This window comes from Trematomus bernacchii, unplaced genomic scaffold (genome assembly GCF_902827165.1).
Source record: "Trematomus bernacchii unplaced genomic scaffold, fTreBer1.1, whole genome shotgun sequence".
NCBI classification, from domain to species: Eukaryota; Metazoa; Chordata; class Actinopteri; order Perciformes; family Nototheniidae; genus Trematomus; species Trematomus bernacchii.
In genome coordinates, this window is record NW_022987851.1 from 10,477,743 (window position 1) to 10,496,743 (window position 19,001).

The 19,001-nt window shown below is 40.3% G+C and overlaps 1 protein-coding gene across 1 annotated transcript in view; it reads right to left on the minus strand.

Moving 5' to 3' along the window:
* Positions 1 to 19,001, minus strand: part of ncam1b (neural cell adhesion molecule 1b) — a 73,468-nt gene that overhangs the window by 38,031 nt on the left and 16,436 nt on the right. The window contains 2 exon segments of the mRNA XM_034113332.1: positions 11 to 217; positions 1,995 to 2,069. Coding sequence (XP_033969223.1) covers positions 11 to 217; positions 1,995 to 2,069 — 282 coding nt within the window.

Consider the following 19,001-nt stretch of genomic DNA (forward strand, 5'->3'; position numbering starts at 1 on the left):
AAATACTTACGGAAGATTTTCACTTTGACAGTTGCCTCTGCCTGCTTGTCTCCGTTGGTAGCGACACACTTGTATGTCCCTGCATGTTCAGTCCCAGCTTTGTAGAGGGTGAGAGTGGATGACTCATCGTTACGGCTCACAGTTACGTCTGGTCTGTTCGGCTCTATCCTGTCCCCATTTGGTCCGAACCATTCTATGTGCCTGGCGACGCCTTCGACTGAGAGCACAGTGAGGAGAATTTATAAAACTGTTATCTAACATCAGAAGGTCAGCAGTGCCCACTGACTGAACATGTGCTTTTAGCTCTTTATAAACATAAAAGTCAAATAAATAAAAAACCATACATCCATTTTTTGCCTTGACCAGATGGTGAGGACGAAAGGAAACGCACGATATTAGCAGGATATCAAGGTTAATTTGTGGTAATTGTAACACAAGAATGTGCAGCGGTATTCCCTTTTTCTACTTAAGTAAAACTTGTTTTTGAGTTGGGATGTCTAACAGCTTGAGAAAAAAAAGCTGCTCTATAGTGTGGTGGTTAAGCAGAGAAAACTTCTGTACGGCTGGGCAGACGGCAGCGAGATGAACAGGCTGTTGCTGGGGTAGATATGCTCTTTCAATATTCATCTTTGGGCTATTTGCAGCCGCCTCACCTCACTAATATCCCTGAAGCTCGGTAGACGGTATCAATGACGTTCTGGGAAGGTAGGGGGTCTCATGTAAATAAGGGGGATCATTTATAAAGATTAATAACATGTATGCTAGAGATGTGGCGATTGGCTCTGAGGCCATCCAATCCACATTAACATATAAATCATCCATTCAGCACCCAAAGAGGAATTATTTTCTCCAATTTAGAGACCTGCTCTGGCACGGACGCTGCACCTCTAACGGGTCCTGGGGGATGTGAGGGCGAGACTGTCTGCTGAATCGCGACTGAGCAGACACTATAAAGTTTAAAATATGGTCACAGATCTGTGGATAAACCGTGCTGTCTGTGGTAATTGCAATACGCACACCACTTATCCTAGTATCCTTAATAATCAGGGTGTACAAATGATTTTTTTAATATGGCTTTGTAATGTGTTTATACAATAATAATACTAGTGCTTGGAAATGTTAAGTACTTGTACTAGTACTTCATGTTTAATTATTTGTATTTTGTCTACGTAACAGTTATCTATGTTGCAAATATACAAAGTAGGACAACTGTTTTTGTTTAAGAAAAATGAATTTGAAATATGAAGAAACATTTTTATTAAATAAGATTATAAACAAAAGAAAAACACATTTGTCTTTTGGCATTTTGCATGCTTTCCTCTTCTTTCTTCTCTCACTGTAAGCTCTACATCAGGGCTATTCAATTAGTTTGGAATGGGGGCCGGTTGATGAAAATGATCCAAAGCAAGGGGCCGGGAAAAAGATGGCTTAAAATATGAGCAATCATATTTAAGAGCTTCAGATACAGTAAATACTACAACAGCATAGTGGAGTGCATATATTGTGTTTAATTCAATCAAACAACATAGCCCCAAGGCCTTTATAGATCTAAATGGCAAGTTCAGAACTCAGTAGGCCTACATGTTTCATTTGATTTCATTTAGGTGAAATGATCTAATCATTCACGCAGAGATGCAATCAATGACAGGAGTTGTCACTACAGTATAGTAGGTGGGTTCGAAACCCGAGCCCGTCGAAGTTTTCAGGCATTGTCTACCCCTCTATCTCTCAATGTAACACCCTCTCTGGAATAAAGGCACTATGGCACAAAAAAAAAAAAAAAAAAAGATCTTAAAAAAAAAAAAATTGATGACTTTTTAACATTATACTCAAAGGGCCAGTAAATATCACCCCGGGGCCGGATTTGGCCCGCGGGCCGCCAATTGAATAGCCCTGCTCTACAGTATCTTTACAATATGTATGATGTATGAATGTAAAATGTGACATGTTGGATGCAGGTGTGTGTTTACCGTGTGAGAGTTTAGTGAACTTACCTTCACACATGAAGAACTTGGACTCTCCGAGACTAATCTCTCCATGAGTCGGCACGATCTGCACTTCCAGTGAAACTTTAAACGAGAAAACACAAAATCAGACACTTAATTAGCAACACAATAAATGAAGTACGAAATACAGTATAGACATTATTACAGTGTGACATCGAAAGGCAAGGAAGGAATTAGCTACCTGCAGGCGATCAGTGCTACAAGAGCAGTTTCATTTCCTACACGATCAGTCAATTACTGATAAGAGTATGTTATGTTGGCCTAACACTTGGAGATTCATTATATACTTTACTCCTCACAGTCACAAGCTGATTTGTATTCTTATTTGATTATATTACACCAACTAGAGACCGCTGTGAGTCAAATTTTGTTGAATATATTTTGGTATTAAATATTTCATTTAAAGTGAACAGTTGGTACAAGTAGTAAATGTCAAACTTTAAACCGACAATCAGCAGATTAGAGGAAATTGAAGAATCAAGCTGTGATTAATTCCCTACAGGAAGCCCAAAAGTCAGGATTACATCTTTTAAACTACATTTGGGAAAAGGCATCAGGTACTTGGAGCCAGTGGAAAGTAAAGCATGCACATCAAGAAAATTGACCTTGTTAGTTTTAGCACCAGAAGCAATATTACCAGAAAAACCCCCCAACATTTCCTGTTCCTTTTTAGCCTGCAGTGTTCCTGTCCTTTAGAGAGAATAACATCCAGCCAGCACTGCAATTATTCAGTCAACACTCAGCAGTGGGTACGAACCAGTGCTGTGCTGCCAATGTACATGAGAGAAAAAACATTTAAGATGCTTAAAAAACTCTTAGAAATCATGCTGTCTGTCTAACAAGATAAACGCAGCGCGCCTCCCAGAGCCTTCACTTCAGGAAAGACCGGAAGGAAAAGACAGATTTGTGACACAGAAGTAATGCCTGAAACATCTCTGTGCTTAGCTAGAACAAAGCTTCACTTGTTTCCTGCAGAATCAGCAGTCAAGGATTCCTGTGGTGTGACTAAGAAGTGTGACTAAATGAGCCCAAAACACATAAAACTTAATTAGCCACAGCTAGTTAGAAAATGGCAAAGAAAATATTATTGCAGAGCTCAAGTTAAGGAATATCAATTGCTTGTTTTTTTTCTAATGGTTTAACATTTTAAAAGATAAAGTAAACCGGCATTAAATTCACATTAGAGAAGCTGGAAAAACTATTGAACTTTGGGGACCTTTGCTTAAAACAGGGGTGTCCAAACTACGGCCCGGGGGCCAAATGCGGCCCGCGGACAATTTTGAATCGGCCCTCAGCAAATTCTAAAAGTATAATGGAATATGGCCCACAAATTAGATTCGATTCGATTAGATAGAACTTTATTAATCCCGAAGGAAATTCTTTTTGCCAGGTTGCTCCAAAATTACAATACAGATACATCTTAATAAAAGTATGCAATATACAATAGCTCAATATACTATATACAAAGTTTTAAAGTAACGTATTACAGTGCCCCAGTAGAGAATAGGTAGCAGCCTGTGACAGTGACAAGTCATTGGTGACAAGCAGTGTTTCCGCCAGACCAGGGCTGAGAGGGCGTCCACCCCGAGAGCCGGGGGTGTGACGTCACGTCGTGTCACGTCGTGTCATGTCGTGTCACGTCGTGTCACGTGACTTGAATTTTGAATTGAGCCGTCCCTTATAGATACTATCTCTTTACGTATGCACACACACACACAATTTTGAATTGCGCCGTCCCTTATACTATCTCTTTACGTCTCCCTGCCGACAGGGACACCCCTCCTGGCATGGTCCTTGGAAGATGCGGCAGTGTTTTTATTTTTTTCGTCACAGGAACACGCTTTGCTGGTGGCGAAAAGAATCCCACCAGACTCCTTTGCCCCTCCAACAGAGGGATGTCCTTGTCCTTTTCCTTTTCGTCATTTCAAGCGATAAAAACTCTCGATCTTCTCTCAAATTGTTTATTTTTTTGGACGCCCTCGGCTCGAGTTCAGGGCGTTCCGAGATGAATAAGGGCGTCAAATGACGCCAAGACGCACCCCTGGCGGAAACACTGGTGACAAGTCATATTGCACATTCAAGTAAAATACTAAATATCAAATACCAAAAACAACTAATAATAATTGCTCATTTCTCATCGTACTAAATAAAATTATTTTAAATATTAAATATAAAAACTGCAAATGTTATGAGATTATGACATTAACCTAATATTTCACATGGTGTTATAGTTTAATTATCCTTCCAGAAGGAGGAGTTATAAAGTTTGATGGCCACAGGAAGAAAAGACCTCCTGTGGCGTTCTTTGGTGCTCCTCGGTGCTTGCAGTCTAAAGGTGCTCTGATAGGCCTCCAGAGTGGCATGCACGGGGTGAGAGTGATTGTCCATGATGCTGAGCAGTTTCCTCAGCATCCTCCTCTCTGACACCTCTAGCAAAGGTTCAAGCTCTACTCCCAGGACCGAACCAGCTTTCCTGATGAGCTTATTGAGTCTATTGGCGCCTGCTGCCCCAGCACACTACCACGTACAATATGACGCTTGCTACCACCGAGTCATAGAACATCTGCAGCATGGTTCTGCAGACATTGAAAGATCTGAGTCTCCTTAGGAAATACAAACGACTCTGACCTTTCTTGTACACTGCGTCTGTTTTATTAGTCCAGTCCAACTTATTGTCTATATATAGACGCCCAGGTACTTGTAGTGATCCACGATTTCTACCTCTGTTCCATTGATGGTGACTGAGGTCGGGAGGGTCTTCTGTTTCCTAAAATCCACCACCAACTCCTTGGTTTTTGTGACGTTGAGTTGCAGGTGGTTTAGTCCACACCACTCCACAAACCTGTCCACCACACTCCTGTACTCAGCCTCCTGATCCCTCTTGATGCAGCCCACGATGGTAGAGTCGTCTGAAAACTTCTGCAGGTGACAGGACTGTGATAGGGATCTGAAGTCAGAGGTGTATATTGTGAACAGGAAGGGAGACAGGACCGTCCCCTGTGGTGCCCCCGTACTGCACAATAGGGTGTCCGAAACTATGTCCCGTAGCCTGATATACTGTGGGCGACATGTGAGGTAGTGAAGCATCTACCTGCATGTCCAGAAGCTTTTTCGCTGAGCAGGGCATATAGTGTTGAAAGCACTGGAGAAGTAAAAAAACATGACTCTCACAGTGCTGCCTGCCTCTTCCAGGTGTGTATAGGCTCTGTGCAGAAGGAAGATGATAGCGTCTTCCACTCCAATATGGGGCTGATAGGCGAACTGCAGGGGGTCCAATAGTGTCTCGTCGACTATCCGGAGGTGTGTCAGGACGAGCCTCTCCAGTGACTTCATGACGTGCGAAGTCAGAGCCACTGGTCTATAGTCACTGTGTGTTTTGGGATGCATATTCTTGGGCACAGGAACCAGACATGAGGTTTTCCATCGGTTGGAAATGAAACGATGAAATTAAACTTGTGCTTGTCTTATATTGTACTTCTTAAATAAAAATGTAAAAATAAATTACACGGTAGTATTCATGTGTTCATAAGACCACTTTTCAAATAAATTCAGTCAATTAAAGTTGGAAACATGTTCTAACATATCTTAGTTGATGAGAAAAAAGCCCAGTGACTTATTTACATAACAAACTTGAAATACACCCTTCCTATTTCTCCTTATTATAATCACTCTGAGGCTTCTGTTTTAAGGGATGAGCTGCCAACACTCACAAGCATCATTTACCTACATTTGATTAATTTGGCTAACTTGTAACTGAACTTACAGTATGAGGCAATATACCTCTGTTGAGTGGCCCAGCCCTTCGTATATTTTTCTGTATGTGGCCCAGAGTTTCCAATAGCCGCTAATTACCGGACGTTGACCGGTAAAATATGCTGAAGACCGGCAAATCTAAATCTCTCCGGTCAAAATGTCCGGTCAAAATAATTTCCCCTTAGCACAATACCGCATCAGTTGCGCCACTTATGTGACAGACAAGAAGAGTATGTGACAGACAAGAATAGTCAATTCTAATGTCTAACATTTAATGTGGAGAAAGAGATGTCCTGTATGGGTTGATTGTGCGTTGATCTGTTGGTAATGCCTCGGGGTTCCGGTGGGCATGTAAACAAATGCATAACACTGCGCTATACTTTGCGGCCTCACCTGATTGCATAGCGACGCTTATTGTTTAGGCAAGGCAAGGCAAGTTTATTTATATAGCACCTTTCAACACAAGGCAATTCAAGGTGCTTTACAAAAATGAAAGACATTCAGACAAAGGCATTTAAAAACAGTCATTAAAAAGAAAAGATAATAAAAGAAACATTAAAAGAAAAAATACATGAAAAAGTTACAGTGCAGTTTAAGATATCAATAGTTCAATTAAAAGCAGCGGCAAAAAGATAAGTCTTCAGCCTGGATTTAAAAGTAGTAAGAGTTGTAGTGGACCTGCAGGTTTCTGGGAGTTTGTTCCAGATATTTGGAGCATAATAACTGAACGCTGCTTTACCATGTTTAGTTCTGACTCTGGGGACAGAGATACATGATTGTAGTTATTGATACTGAAAGGCTAAACCTGAACATAACAAAGGTCTAGATTAAAAATTATAAAACGTTTAGGCATCTTTATTGATTCTCTATTCTTGTTTTGGTGATGTCACTGTTTATCAATGTGGGATCAATGAGAGGTGAAAAATACTGAGACACCTGTTCATTATACCAAAAACTGAATGCACCAAATTGTTAACTCCATCTTCCAGAGAGGTATTGTGAAGGGTATGATCCTCATCCAATCAGAGCAGCAGTGTTCGGTCGACACTGATTGCAGGCTTTTTAAATGACTGTCGTTTGCACTGTCTGCTGTCAGATTATCCTCATTTTAGTCAATTTAACAAAAGCTCTTTTATTGGCATGACAGCTATTCGGTTGGATTATTCTTAAATAAGTCAATTTGTTTCATTTTTTTCAGTAGGGTTTGATATAGTGAAAGAACATGAAAACCAGGCGTCAATTAATACTTTTTCTCAAATGAACTGCTTACTAAAACAATAGTATGGTAATTTTCAAGATAAGGATTTTGTATTGGATTAAGGAAATAAATGTGTGTTGTATTCAAGTAGTCAAATAAACAGGCACCTGCACGGTATGGTGATGATGATTGTTCAAGTCCAGCACATTTTTTTAATAAAGCCCATTATCACATTGTCCGAAAATGGTCGACAACCATTTTCTTTTCTTTTTTTACCAAAATGCAACTATGTATGTAATTAACACTCAGTTACCAGTTTATATTGTACACATAGCTGATACTAACACCCATCTTTGAATTTAGCCTTTGTGGCTGCATCGTTGTGCAATTGGAATCGCAGTGACATAATGTGTCTACTGAAGACATGGCAAAGTACTCTTTGAGCCCCTGCTACAGTCGCAAGAGCTACCTTTGACGCACGCGCACACACACACACACACACACACACACACACACACACACACACACACACACACACACACACACACACACACACACACACACACACACACACACACACACACACACACACACACACACACACACACACACACACACACACACACACACACACACACACACACACACACAACACACACACACACACACACACACACACACACACACACACACACACACACACACACACACACACACACCACACACACACACACACACACACACACACACACACACACACACACACACACCACCACACCACACACACACACACACACACACACACACACACACACACCTCGTCAGGGTCTGGTAATTACAACACCTCGCAGTAACATTCTAATAGCACCACAAACTGCAGCCTCCAAAATGACCATAAAGTGGAATCAGCCCTTTCCTAAAACATTTCCGAACAAAACAGAACATCATGACATTTATGAAGGTGGAATTTATTGCAAGGCCTTTGCATTGCGATTTAGCTGGTTGCACCCTCACTCACAAAGTCTACAGTATATTCCCTATAATTGGCTTAAAAAGCAGGGAAAAAACCTTTTAAGCATTGAGACGTTATGAAACGTTCATCTAACTGGATCACCTGAAGTCAGGCAGCAGTGAGCCACGTTGCGAAACCTGTCAGTACACTTCACAGGATTGTATTTTCTATATTAAAACCAACAATGCAAAACATTCTCATATCCTGAAAGCAAGCTGATGTTGAAAATAATGAAGGTCCCACAGGGAATATCCATCACACAATCCCTCTTCCCTGTCTCTTACTATACACTAGGTTTTTCTTTTTCTTATACTACAACAACACACCTTTAAAGTCTTGGATTTTTTCCAAAGCTAACTACTCTGTACTCCAATCACTAATCACCCTCTTGGATAGAAGTCAGAGCTGTGGCTCCTGCAGATAATTATGTACAAGACAGGGTAATTGCTCTCCAACTAACAGTTCCCTTTTCATATATTTAGGAGGCTAATAAGCTACTGTAGCTCAAGTCCAGTTAACAGGACAAAAACTCTTTCAAAGCAGGCGGGGGGGGGGGGGAATTACAAGAAGCCACAGTGTCCTAGAAATTAAATTAGCATGTGAATCCCCGGTGATCAATTCATTTTAAAACCAAGAAAGGCTGAATTGAAGGAGAAGTTACAGGAGCATGGACTGCAGATACAAGAAAAGTACATTAATGATGAAACCGTCGGTACATTACTTATTGTGTTTTTATTCTTTGACTGTTGTTTCTTCAAATTATTGACTGATTTAGCATTTTGTCGATCAATGTGAAGGGTGTGTCTGTGTCTCTGTTATCCCGAGGTCTAACATAACGCATTGCTTACTCCCAATTTGCCTTTTTTAATTATTATTAAAAAAATCAATTGATGTATATTTGTTAAGAAGATGTGAAGTATACTCTCAGATGTGTTCACCTATGCTGCAATTATTTCTGCAGACTGTCAACAATGGAGTGCAAACTCTTTACCTACTGTAAAGTGACTGCACTTTCAGAGTTGGAAAATACGATTAAATTCCCTGGAACTGGAACAAGGACTTAAAAAGGAACAGAAAGGACGACGGCCCTGGGAGCATCTGAAGGGGCTTTGTACCACTAATTGGCCAACCTAACCGTAGGCCTATAAAACTTTCATACAAATAAGTGTACCATGCCCAAGCCTCTTGTACGTTTTCCTAGTAGTTAAGGCCTTCAATGCTAGACCGAGTGAGAAACCTTCAGAGAAAACTATTTAAGTAGAAATAGTGACCTAGTTCAAGGAAAACATGCAATCGCCCTGCAGTTAAACTTCACATTTAATTTAAAAAATGGCCTCTTTAGACTCTTAATCCAAAAATGTGCCTAAAAAGAGAATAAAGGTTAATAAAAATTAATCTGAGCCATCCACCGTCAATCGCCAATATTACAATAAATGTAACCAGAATGACAATAAAATAAGAGACGGAAAGAATGATTTCCATAACATGGACACAAAAGAGGAATTTTCCATCAACAAACATTTCTAACGGATGTATTGCTCCACCTTTAGATTCCATTTCACATCAATAACTTCATTGTTAAGCCTGAAGAAAAAATACATACTGAAGAAACCGGGGAGGATAATTAGATGAAATTGTTTCTGACTTCAAAACACTGCCAATTATGGATGCACAACATGGTTGGAACCCCGAACATCGGCTGCCAACACGCAGATGAAGAATGCAGATCCGTCTAAATGAGGTCCTTAATGACATACAGTATGAGCAGAGAATGATGGTGTGCCTTCATTTTTACCACAATATCCAGAGAAATACCATGAAAACACAAGCAATGAATCAAGTCGTTAATTTCACTGCATCTAAACAGGAATGCACAAGGCGGATTCAAATGCAACACAGGAACAGTGGCTCTACTGACATTATCAGTTGGTTTGTGACGTAACGTTTACTGTAGCTGTGGGCAATGTCATATTTGGATGCAAGCTGATTGTGACTATAGGAGACAGCTTGCAGTGTCAATAATTAATGTCTCTGTAGGTCATCAAGCAAACCTTAGTGTTCATAGTCGTATTATTGAAATCTCATTAAATATATACCATGGAGTAGAAATACTATTAGTTGTAGCATATTATCAGTGACGAGTTTATTTTTCTGATGCTTCTTAATGCATGGAACAGCATGATGCAGAAACAATATTTAGTTCCACTGACTTAAGAAAAATGTGGTTTAAGACCACAAATGACTGGATCTTACACAAGTTCAACCTATTTCTATTTAAGGGTCTTTATGAGTTCTTTAGTACAGCCATGAGGCATGGTGCGAATTCAAACAACTGCATACATGTGCCTGCACGCGTGTGGGTGTGTTAATGTCTGTGTAGTGATGGTGTGGAGGGGGTTATTCCATGAATGAAAGTGATGAACATGGATGTCCTTGGGCGACAGTAATGAGTGGTCGCAGTTGGAGATCCTTAAATAGCCAGAACCCATCCTTTCCAGCTTTGGTTGTATCTTCAATGTCAGTTCCCCACGGGAATACACTGACTTTTCCACGGTTATGTTGGAAGTGGCTGATAAGATATGAGGAGCAAGGACAACCTATGGATGATAATTTATGCAGAGCTTGGCCTCTTTCCTCTAGCCTGCGTAGTTATCTTAGAACAACACCTCGGGTGCTAGAGACTGGTGTAGTAAGCCTCGACCCAAGCCGCGACTCGCTTCACTTGCCGTGCGCGATTATGCTCATTATTTATTCTGCCAGCGTACAGCACATACGGCGAACCCAAATGTCTAAATTTGACACTCACAAACCTTAGCTTAACCATCTGTAATCCAAAATAAACAAAATAATCTGATATGTACTTCAAATGAAAGGTATGCTAGGCACTAGGGCTGGAAATGAACTGAGTAAATGTGATACATGACTCAAGAATTATTTCTATTATATAGATTATATTATACAAGGTTAACAGGAGGATGCTGAAAATCAGGAGTTTCTGGAATGTGTGATAAATTACAAAAAAAAGTATTCATCAGATAGATTTGACCTTAAAAAAGGTAGAAATATGAATTACAGTTGTAGGAAAAAGCTTTCAATTTCCCCTAGGTTTATAGCCCACATGGATATAATGTGTGTCACACCAACACTCACACTCACACACAAACCCATGGTTCATGGTCTCATTCATGAACATGAATATGCCACTATTTCAATGTCAAAGTGCCTGTATGCAGCTGAACTGCCGGGAAAAGCAAATCATTTTTACATTTGTCTGCAGTACAGAAGAGCCTCTGCCTCAGTTATAGTGTTTATATAATGTATGTATTGCAAAAGAGACTGACTCACAATATATCACAATGTTATTTTTCCAAATGTTCTAGCTCAGAAGCTGCCTGTAGTTCACCTACTCTGATCAATGTATTGATATAAATCATCACAAACACAAAACTCTGAAATTGAGAAACACATTTTTCCCAAACCAACTATAACTAGCAGGTTAATAATGGACTTTGCACCATGTGGTTTAGTTCACACAACCCGTACACATTTTGAATCTCAATCGACGATGAATAGATCTCCGCCCACATTGCTATAAATTAACTCGGAAGCATTTCATTTTGAACAATCACGGCACTGAGAGCCCAGTCTTAAAGGGACAATGCGCTCCCAAAGTGTCTGTATTCAGGACTACTTTTAAGGAACAAGTGAGTGTTTGCTTGCTGCTCATGCCTCTCAACCAAAGTTATACTCACTTCTACCAGTTGCTATGGAAACGTGCTTCCCAGCTCCCCTATTCCCATATTTTGACATCACCGCTCTCTCTCTCTCTCCCTCTGTCCCTCTCTCTCTCATATGGCTCTCTGATTGGACGCAGCAGTGCAGCCTCCGAGGAGCAACTATTTACATTGAAGAGGTTGTTAAAACACAGAGCACAACTTCCCTGATCCCATGACTGCCTTCAGTGGAGGGGCTGCTTGTGCTCTGATGCTACGACATCTGTGCCAGTTATCCACATACTGTGTTTAAGTAAAGCTACAACTCCAACACTACATACAACAACACAATGTTATTCAGTGAAACTTGTGATGTCTAAAGAGCACATTTCAACAGTTCATTTGAGGCCTTTTCTGTAGACACTTGGAGCATTTCATTTGTGCTTTACTTTTTAAAACATGAGAAGACTGCACAACAGATGGCCGGCAGCTCACAGTAAATCTCTGTGCATTAGGTTTAAAATAATTGGTTGTGTGCCAACCCAAAAGGAACCACTAGTGCAGAGAAACTGCCTGTTTCCTAACATTATCTATTTTGAGATTTTCCGTCCAAATTAACCTTGTAAAAAACGAAATCTTAAATCTTTTTTCTGTGTCAACTAGAGCTTTAAATAAGGCTTGTGTTTTGTATATGTGTTATTAGTTATGAATGATTAACTATATCTGTATAATTAATTAATAAACACTCTATCTCTATCTCAACATGTATGGCAGCCATTCCACTACAGTGCCTGTCAAATTCGAACACAGAGAAATGTTGTCAGTATTTTATAGAATAAAAAAAAATTAAATTATTTTACTCAAATACATACCTATAAATAGTAAAACCAGATCATTTTGCAGTGGTCTCTTAATTTTTTTCAGAGCTGTATACTGCAAACACAGTCAGCCGATATGAGGATTTTTTTTGTTAAGACTAAGGGGTGTAAAATATCACTTGAAATACTGACGTAATGGTCATATTTACAGGTTGCATAATAGGGCAGCACCAACTGGAATAAGAGGCCGAGGCGCCGACACAGTGGAGATGATTCAGACTCCTCTCTGGGGTTGAAGAGTGGCCGTTTGTTTGGCTGTGATATTGAAGTATCCTTAACAGAACATACATGTCATATTTAATATCATATCAGTTGGTCATAAGCCAAAGGGATGTAGCTTGATGTGAATTACCATAAAAGGGGATTTAACCTAAAAGGGTCTAAATGTAAATAGCCTAGATTAAAAAAAATCATGAAACATTATCTTCAGATCAAACACGACTTACAAAATAAAACATTTTGACCTGACAGTCATACATGATGATACACTGAATATCTTTGGATTTTTAGAGTGCTGGTCGGACAAAACAAGCAATTTAGAATATTTATTTGGTCTTGAAATTGTTCCAGAATCCAGAGAACAATAACAACAACAACTGTGCAAGTCTCTGCATTGTGCTATTCTCCAGTATAGATACATTTTCACAAAAAAGCTAGACTCATTATTATGCATCACTTGAGTCTGTTGAAAAACAAAATTACATTCAGAAACTGAATTCAGATTAGGGAAGATATTTTTCCAGTCAATGCAGATGCACATGAATGCTCCATTCTCCCAGACTTGGCAGTGCCTTTCTAAGGACTACTGACAAGAACCAATCATAAAAAAACAAACAAGCCATTGTGGGCTGTTCTTTATTTAGTTGAATCTCTCATATACAGTACATTCTATGTGATATAACGCTGGGTTGCCAAAACATCCTTTAATCAACAAAATGACTTAAACTGAAGCCAAAATGTAAGGCAAAATGGCCGGTCCCTAATGGTTCCTCTTCCTCTCTTTCCTGGAGATAAGCTGTGTCTCAATGAGCTACGGTGTACTCCACTTCAGTGGCCAACAGAATTTGCCCTCATACAGGCAATTTAGTGCGAGTGCCCCTCAGCATCTGCCTCAGCTGTGCACGACACGACAAAAGCCCAGGGACATGGAGGGCTGAGCGTCTGTGGCCCATCATGCCATGCTGTGTACTCCTGTAATGAGTCAGTATTTAGAAGGCTGCAAACAAGCCCAGAAGAAAATGAAGGTATTGTACCGGCAGGGACACTTAAAATACAGTGGAGAGAAAGCTCCCAGATAATCACAGGGAAGGGATTCATTGTGGTCCATTAAAAATAAATCTGTAAAACTAAACAACCACAATGCCGGATAAAAAAATGTTTTGTGACATACATGTATGAGAAACAGCTATGTGATGCTGCAAAATAACAAGTACACCGCTGAATGCCAGTTGAATTTTTGCTCAGCTAAGGGCTCCAGTAGAGCAGCACAACCTGTGCAAGGACTGAGAGAGAGCAGTCTGTCACAATGTCTAAAAAAGACATGCATAATCAGTGAGATGGAAAGACTCTTGGCTGCATTCTGGGCACATTGCAAAGAATTGTTTTTATTTTGGGCTTGAATGTTGTGTGGAACCCATACAAGAATAGGGAGTCTGTGTGGCATGAACAATGACTGAAATGTTAACATATTTTGCAATGAATCACCACAGACTGTCACAAAACAACACTCTTTCTTCCAGATTAATCATACCAGTAGTTCTCCAGTGGCTTCCCTGTTAGCGCTAGTCACAACACAATCCCGCAAAAAAAAGCCCGCAAAAAAAAGCCCGCAAAGCAATGCCTTCGTGCTACCAGGGAGAAGGTGTTAAGGTTTTGCCAGAATATAATACACTAATGCTGTGCTCCCAGAATTTCATGCACTTCTAATCATTCTTGTAACAACAAAAGAGGGAAAAATGGGGAACAGGGAGGTTAGGAGGGAGGGAGTCACAATGGCCACTCAGCCACAAGCTGCCTGGGACTACACAGCGCTCCGAAGCCTGGCACATGCACACAGCGCTCTCTGTGTGTCCATTCAGAAGGCAGACAAGCTGGGAAGAGCCGGATAAGCCTGCATGTGACTCCACCAGGAAGAGGATCAATAAGAGGGAATGCACCATTTCAGATAGAGCCAGACAGAGCCAGGGGCAGGGCAGAGAGGCAGAGCGCCACTCGAGCACTCATTATGTCGTGTAGGATGACACAGTGTGTGCAGCCACTCCCTGACGCATCAATGAATGGAGGAAGACGATGCAGCCGACCCATTAGAGATTACACACCGCAGAGAAAATTAGATTAAAGCGCTAATGAAAATAAAAAAGCGACATGAGCGTGTCTCCATCAAGGTTACAGAGCTGAGGAAGATGACTGTGTAAACATGTTTATAGCAGGAGGAGAAACCAGACGCCCAAAGTGATCCGATGACTAGAGGAATGTTGAACAATGTTCACCATGGCCATCTCCTCTCCGCTGCTTGCTGGCATTGAAACAGTTGGCTGCAACAGAACATTTGGACAACACCCACCAGCGGTCAGTCACATACTGATGTCCCGCCTCCCATACTGTAATAAATGAGTCTGATATTACCACCTGCCAAGTATCAAATGCCAGAAAGATTAGTCGTGCCAGTAAATAAACAAGGGTCACCCACCACAGTGGCCAAGATGACGATGCCTCAGCTGGTCTTTTCCTCTCCTCATATTTTGTCCCCGCTGACCGCTTTACACGTTTGCCAACCACAAGCCAATCAAATCAAACCAAAACAGTGGCTGTGCATCAAACAGGTTTTTATTTAGATACCTTTAGAAAAACTTGCTATACTGTAATGTCCCATTTGACTGAATGGTTTACCAGCCAAACACTATTATATAAGATACAACACAGCTAGCATGATGAAATCACAAAGAAAAAAACAAGACAGCGAAAATATATTCATGATACAACTGTGAGACCAAGTTTGAAATCGTAGGCTTCTATCTGCTCATCTCTTTACTGAATGTCTTATCGTTCTTGACTTAATACAGAATATGAGTGCCCAACACAACTGAACACGAGTAGGTGTTACAGCTCAGAGTTTCATAATGCAGAAACACAATACTGTAACCTGCAGTCTAAGAAGAACTGCAAAATATGCCTTACCAAAATGAAACTCACCAAAACCTGAGATTCGGATAGTTAAAGTTTAATAGTTATAGTAATTTAATGTTGACAAACACTTAAACTTTCTTTGATGCTCATTAGAAATTATATCTACTATTTTATTCACCTGTAATTTAAAAACACCAATTCACTCAATAATAATCACTTAATACTTCTTACTTGCTAAATAATGTTTTTTTCCTCTTATATAATCTATATTCATAAGATATCTTATTTTCTTACTAACCAGACAACTGCCATTAGAGTGTAATTCATGTTTCTGATGTGTACGTGCAGTGCTGTTTAAAAAATCGCCCCCCCGCTAACCGGATCAGAATAAAAACCTTTGATCGTGACACATGAGTTATCTTTGCTCCACTAAGAAGCCCATTTGTTTCATCCCATTTAAAATGTGTTATACTTTATAAGTCCCCATGGGACACTTTGTCCTCTGAATGTGACCCATCCTAAATATTTACGAGTGCTGGGTAACCACAACACGGTGCCTGGGGATCAACTGCAGTTCTATGGGCCATCACCTTGGTCATGGCCAATAGCGCAACTAATAAAACCAAAGTGCAGTTCTTTAGGGTGGGAAACAAGAGCTCTCAACAAATAATTCTACATGGTTTACAGTGAAGAACCAGTGTCAACCACATTCAGGTAGAAAAGTATGTAGCTATAGGAATTTCACGATATCCGAAACTTCAGTAACAAGTTGATGCCAACATTTTTCTAATCTCTTTTCACTAGAAATGTTAAATAAAGAATGTCGGATATCTTTCGTAAAAAGATTTTCTTGGCCTTAGACAAGGACTTGCAAGGTACTTGGTAAGCATGTGTTATTCAAGCCCCTCCCCCCCCCCCCCCCATTAATCCATGCCACATCTAATTGTGCTAAGCCACGACAGAGAGTCAAATGTATTCTTAACCAACAACACCATGCTCTTCCAAATCCTTTCCCGTTGCTGATAATCTGAGGTTTTGCTGACACACTACATGGCAATGGTTAAGACTAGTCAGGTTTTCAGTGTGCTGGTTCTGTTGGGACCTGTGGAGCCAATCAATGATAAAGTTTCCCTTCATATACTGTATAGTTTTTGGATTGAAAAGATAAAAACCTTGGCAACCAAAGGGAACCCAGGTCTTTATAAAACGTAATTTAAAGGTAGGGTAGGTAAGTTTGAGAAACCGGCTCGAGATACACTTTTTGTTATATTCCATGGAATGCTCTTAACATCCCGATAGCAATGAATATCTTAAGTGCTTTGACAAAAAACTGTAAAAAGTACGACCAATCATTTTAGCCGGCCCGGCTAAAATAACTGGATGGCCTACCTGCCTGTCAGCCTTCCATCTGTGCACAAACTTATCTCGTGCCCTCATTGGTCATGTGTGCGTTCGTGTGTGTTGGAGGAGGGGCTCTATAAGGAAGTGGCAGATTTTCTCCGGTTGTGTATTTTCAAATTCTAGCGATCTCGAGCCGGTTTCTCAAACTTACCTACCCTACCTTTAAGTTATACAGGGGTAAGAGTAGGATGAGGCAGAAGGGCAGTTAAGGTAGGCAGCATTTCCTGTTTGATTTTGCAACGGCGCAAAAAGGTTTTGTCGTAACCCGTGAAGTGTGCCGCCGATGCCGTATTGGTGTTGTTATATCAATAGGCAACTTAAAAATATGAAGTTAAATAACACTTCATTGCAAAACAAACTTTAGAACTTATTGTCAACTATTGAATACATTATGCATTTTTTAACCTAAGCAAAGTTTACAACCAGGCTCAGAGAACTTTATAAATTAAATTGTTGTATTAAATAGCCTTATTGCTCTGTCAAAAGGAAAGTCGGCCAGTTGTGGCTTGTTGATGCTCAGTAGCATGCACTGTGCCAGATGGTTCCCCTGCAGCCTGTTTGGCAGGTCTGTATTCACCTACAAATAGAAACAGTAACAAAAAGAGAGGGTGGTGGGAAATTGAAACAAACCAAACCATTTCTGACATTACTTATTAAATGTTGTAGCCTATTCATAGTTTATAAGTCTCTTTCACTGTTCATAATGAAAATTGGCCCTGGGAGGGCCCCCAGCTGGCTCAGCAGGGTAGAGCTGTCCCCATTCATTATACTAGAATGGCAGTGTCCCCACTTTGATGAGCTTGTCATGTTTTGGACTGTATATAAAGACGGATGACATGACATCTCCCTAAAAGTTAAAGAGGCCCTATAATGCTTTTTTGGGGTCTTGCCTTTCCTGTAGTGTGCTATATACACGATGCAAACTCATCAGGTATGAAAAAGGTGACAAGGATCCGAGCCCCCCGACCCCACGGAATATCAGCTTTAAAATTAGGAATAACAGAGGATTTTAGCAGTCAGAACAACTAAAGCTGTTAATAATAACAGAAATGCCAAAGAGTCACATCTAATAGAAATGTATAAAAGCATTTATTTTAATTGTGTAGCAGTCAGTTTATAATTTTGGCAGCACTGATTTTGGCAGCACTGATTTTGCATTTTGAAAATGTATTTTCATGCCTCTGTGCAAGGCTTAGTCTTTCTATCTTTATAGCCAGTGGTGTAAAGTAACTAAGTTCATAAACTCAAGTACTATACTTGGGTACAATTTTGAGATACTTGTACTTTATTTACTTTTAAGTACTTTTGAGGAACATTTTGAATGCAGGACTTTTACTGTAACAGAGTATTCCTACACTCTGGTACTTCTACTTTTACTCAAGTACAAGATCTGAGTACTTCTACTTTTACTCTAGTACAATATCTGAGTACTTCTACTTTTACTCAAGTACAAGATATATACTTATACCACCTCCATTTATAGCCTATGAAAACAACTATTTGAAAACGAAGGCTAAAGCTAACGTTAGCAGATAGTGACAATGTATGCTAGTTAGCTAGCTCAACGATTCCTTAAATAATATTGCGACAGAAAAACTTTTCAGCGCACATCACGCTCTGCCGCTCTGACAGGCCCGTTCTAACAGCTGTTCACCAGCAGCCAATTTGTGCCACAGTGACTCCGGACCGCACAGTTAATATTAACGAACGCACCGTAGCCTAGGTAATGTAGCTGCTGAAGCTAGACCCTCATCCCGGAGCAGCAGAGCCTTATTATACATCCATGAGCAGAGCCGACAGGAAGACTCGAGCACACAGCTCGCGCTTCATTATAATATATAAAAAAAGAACACGATGCGTGTCATGATGACACATAACAGCTCGCGGCCGCAGATTACTCCGGGTCCAAGACCC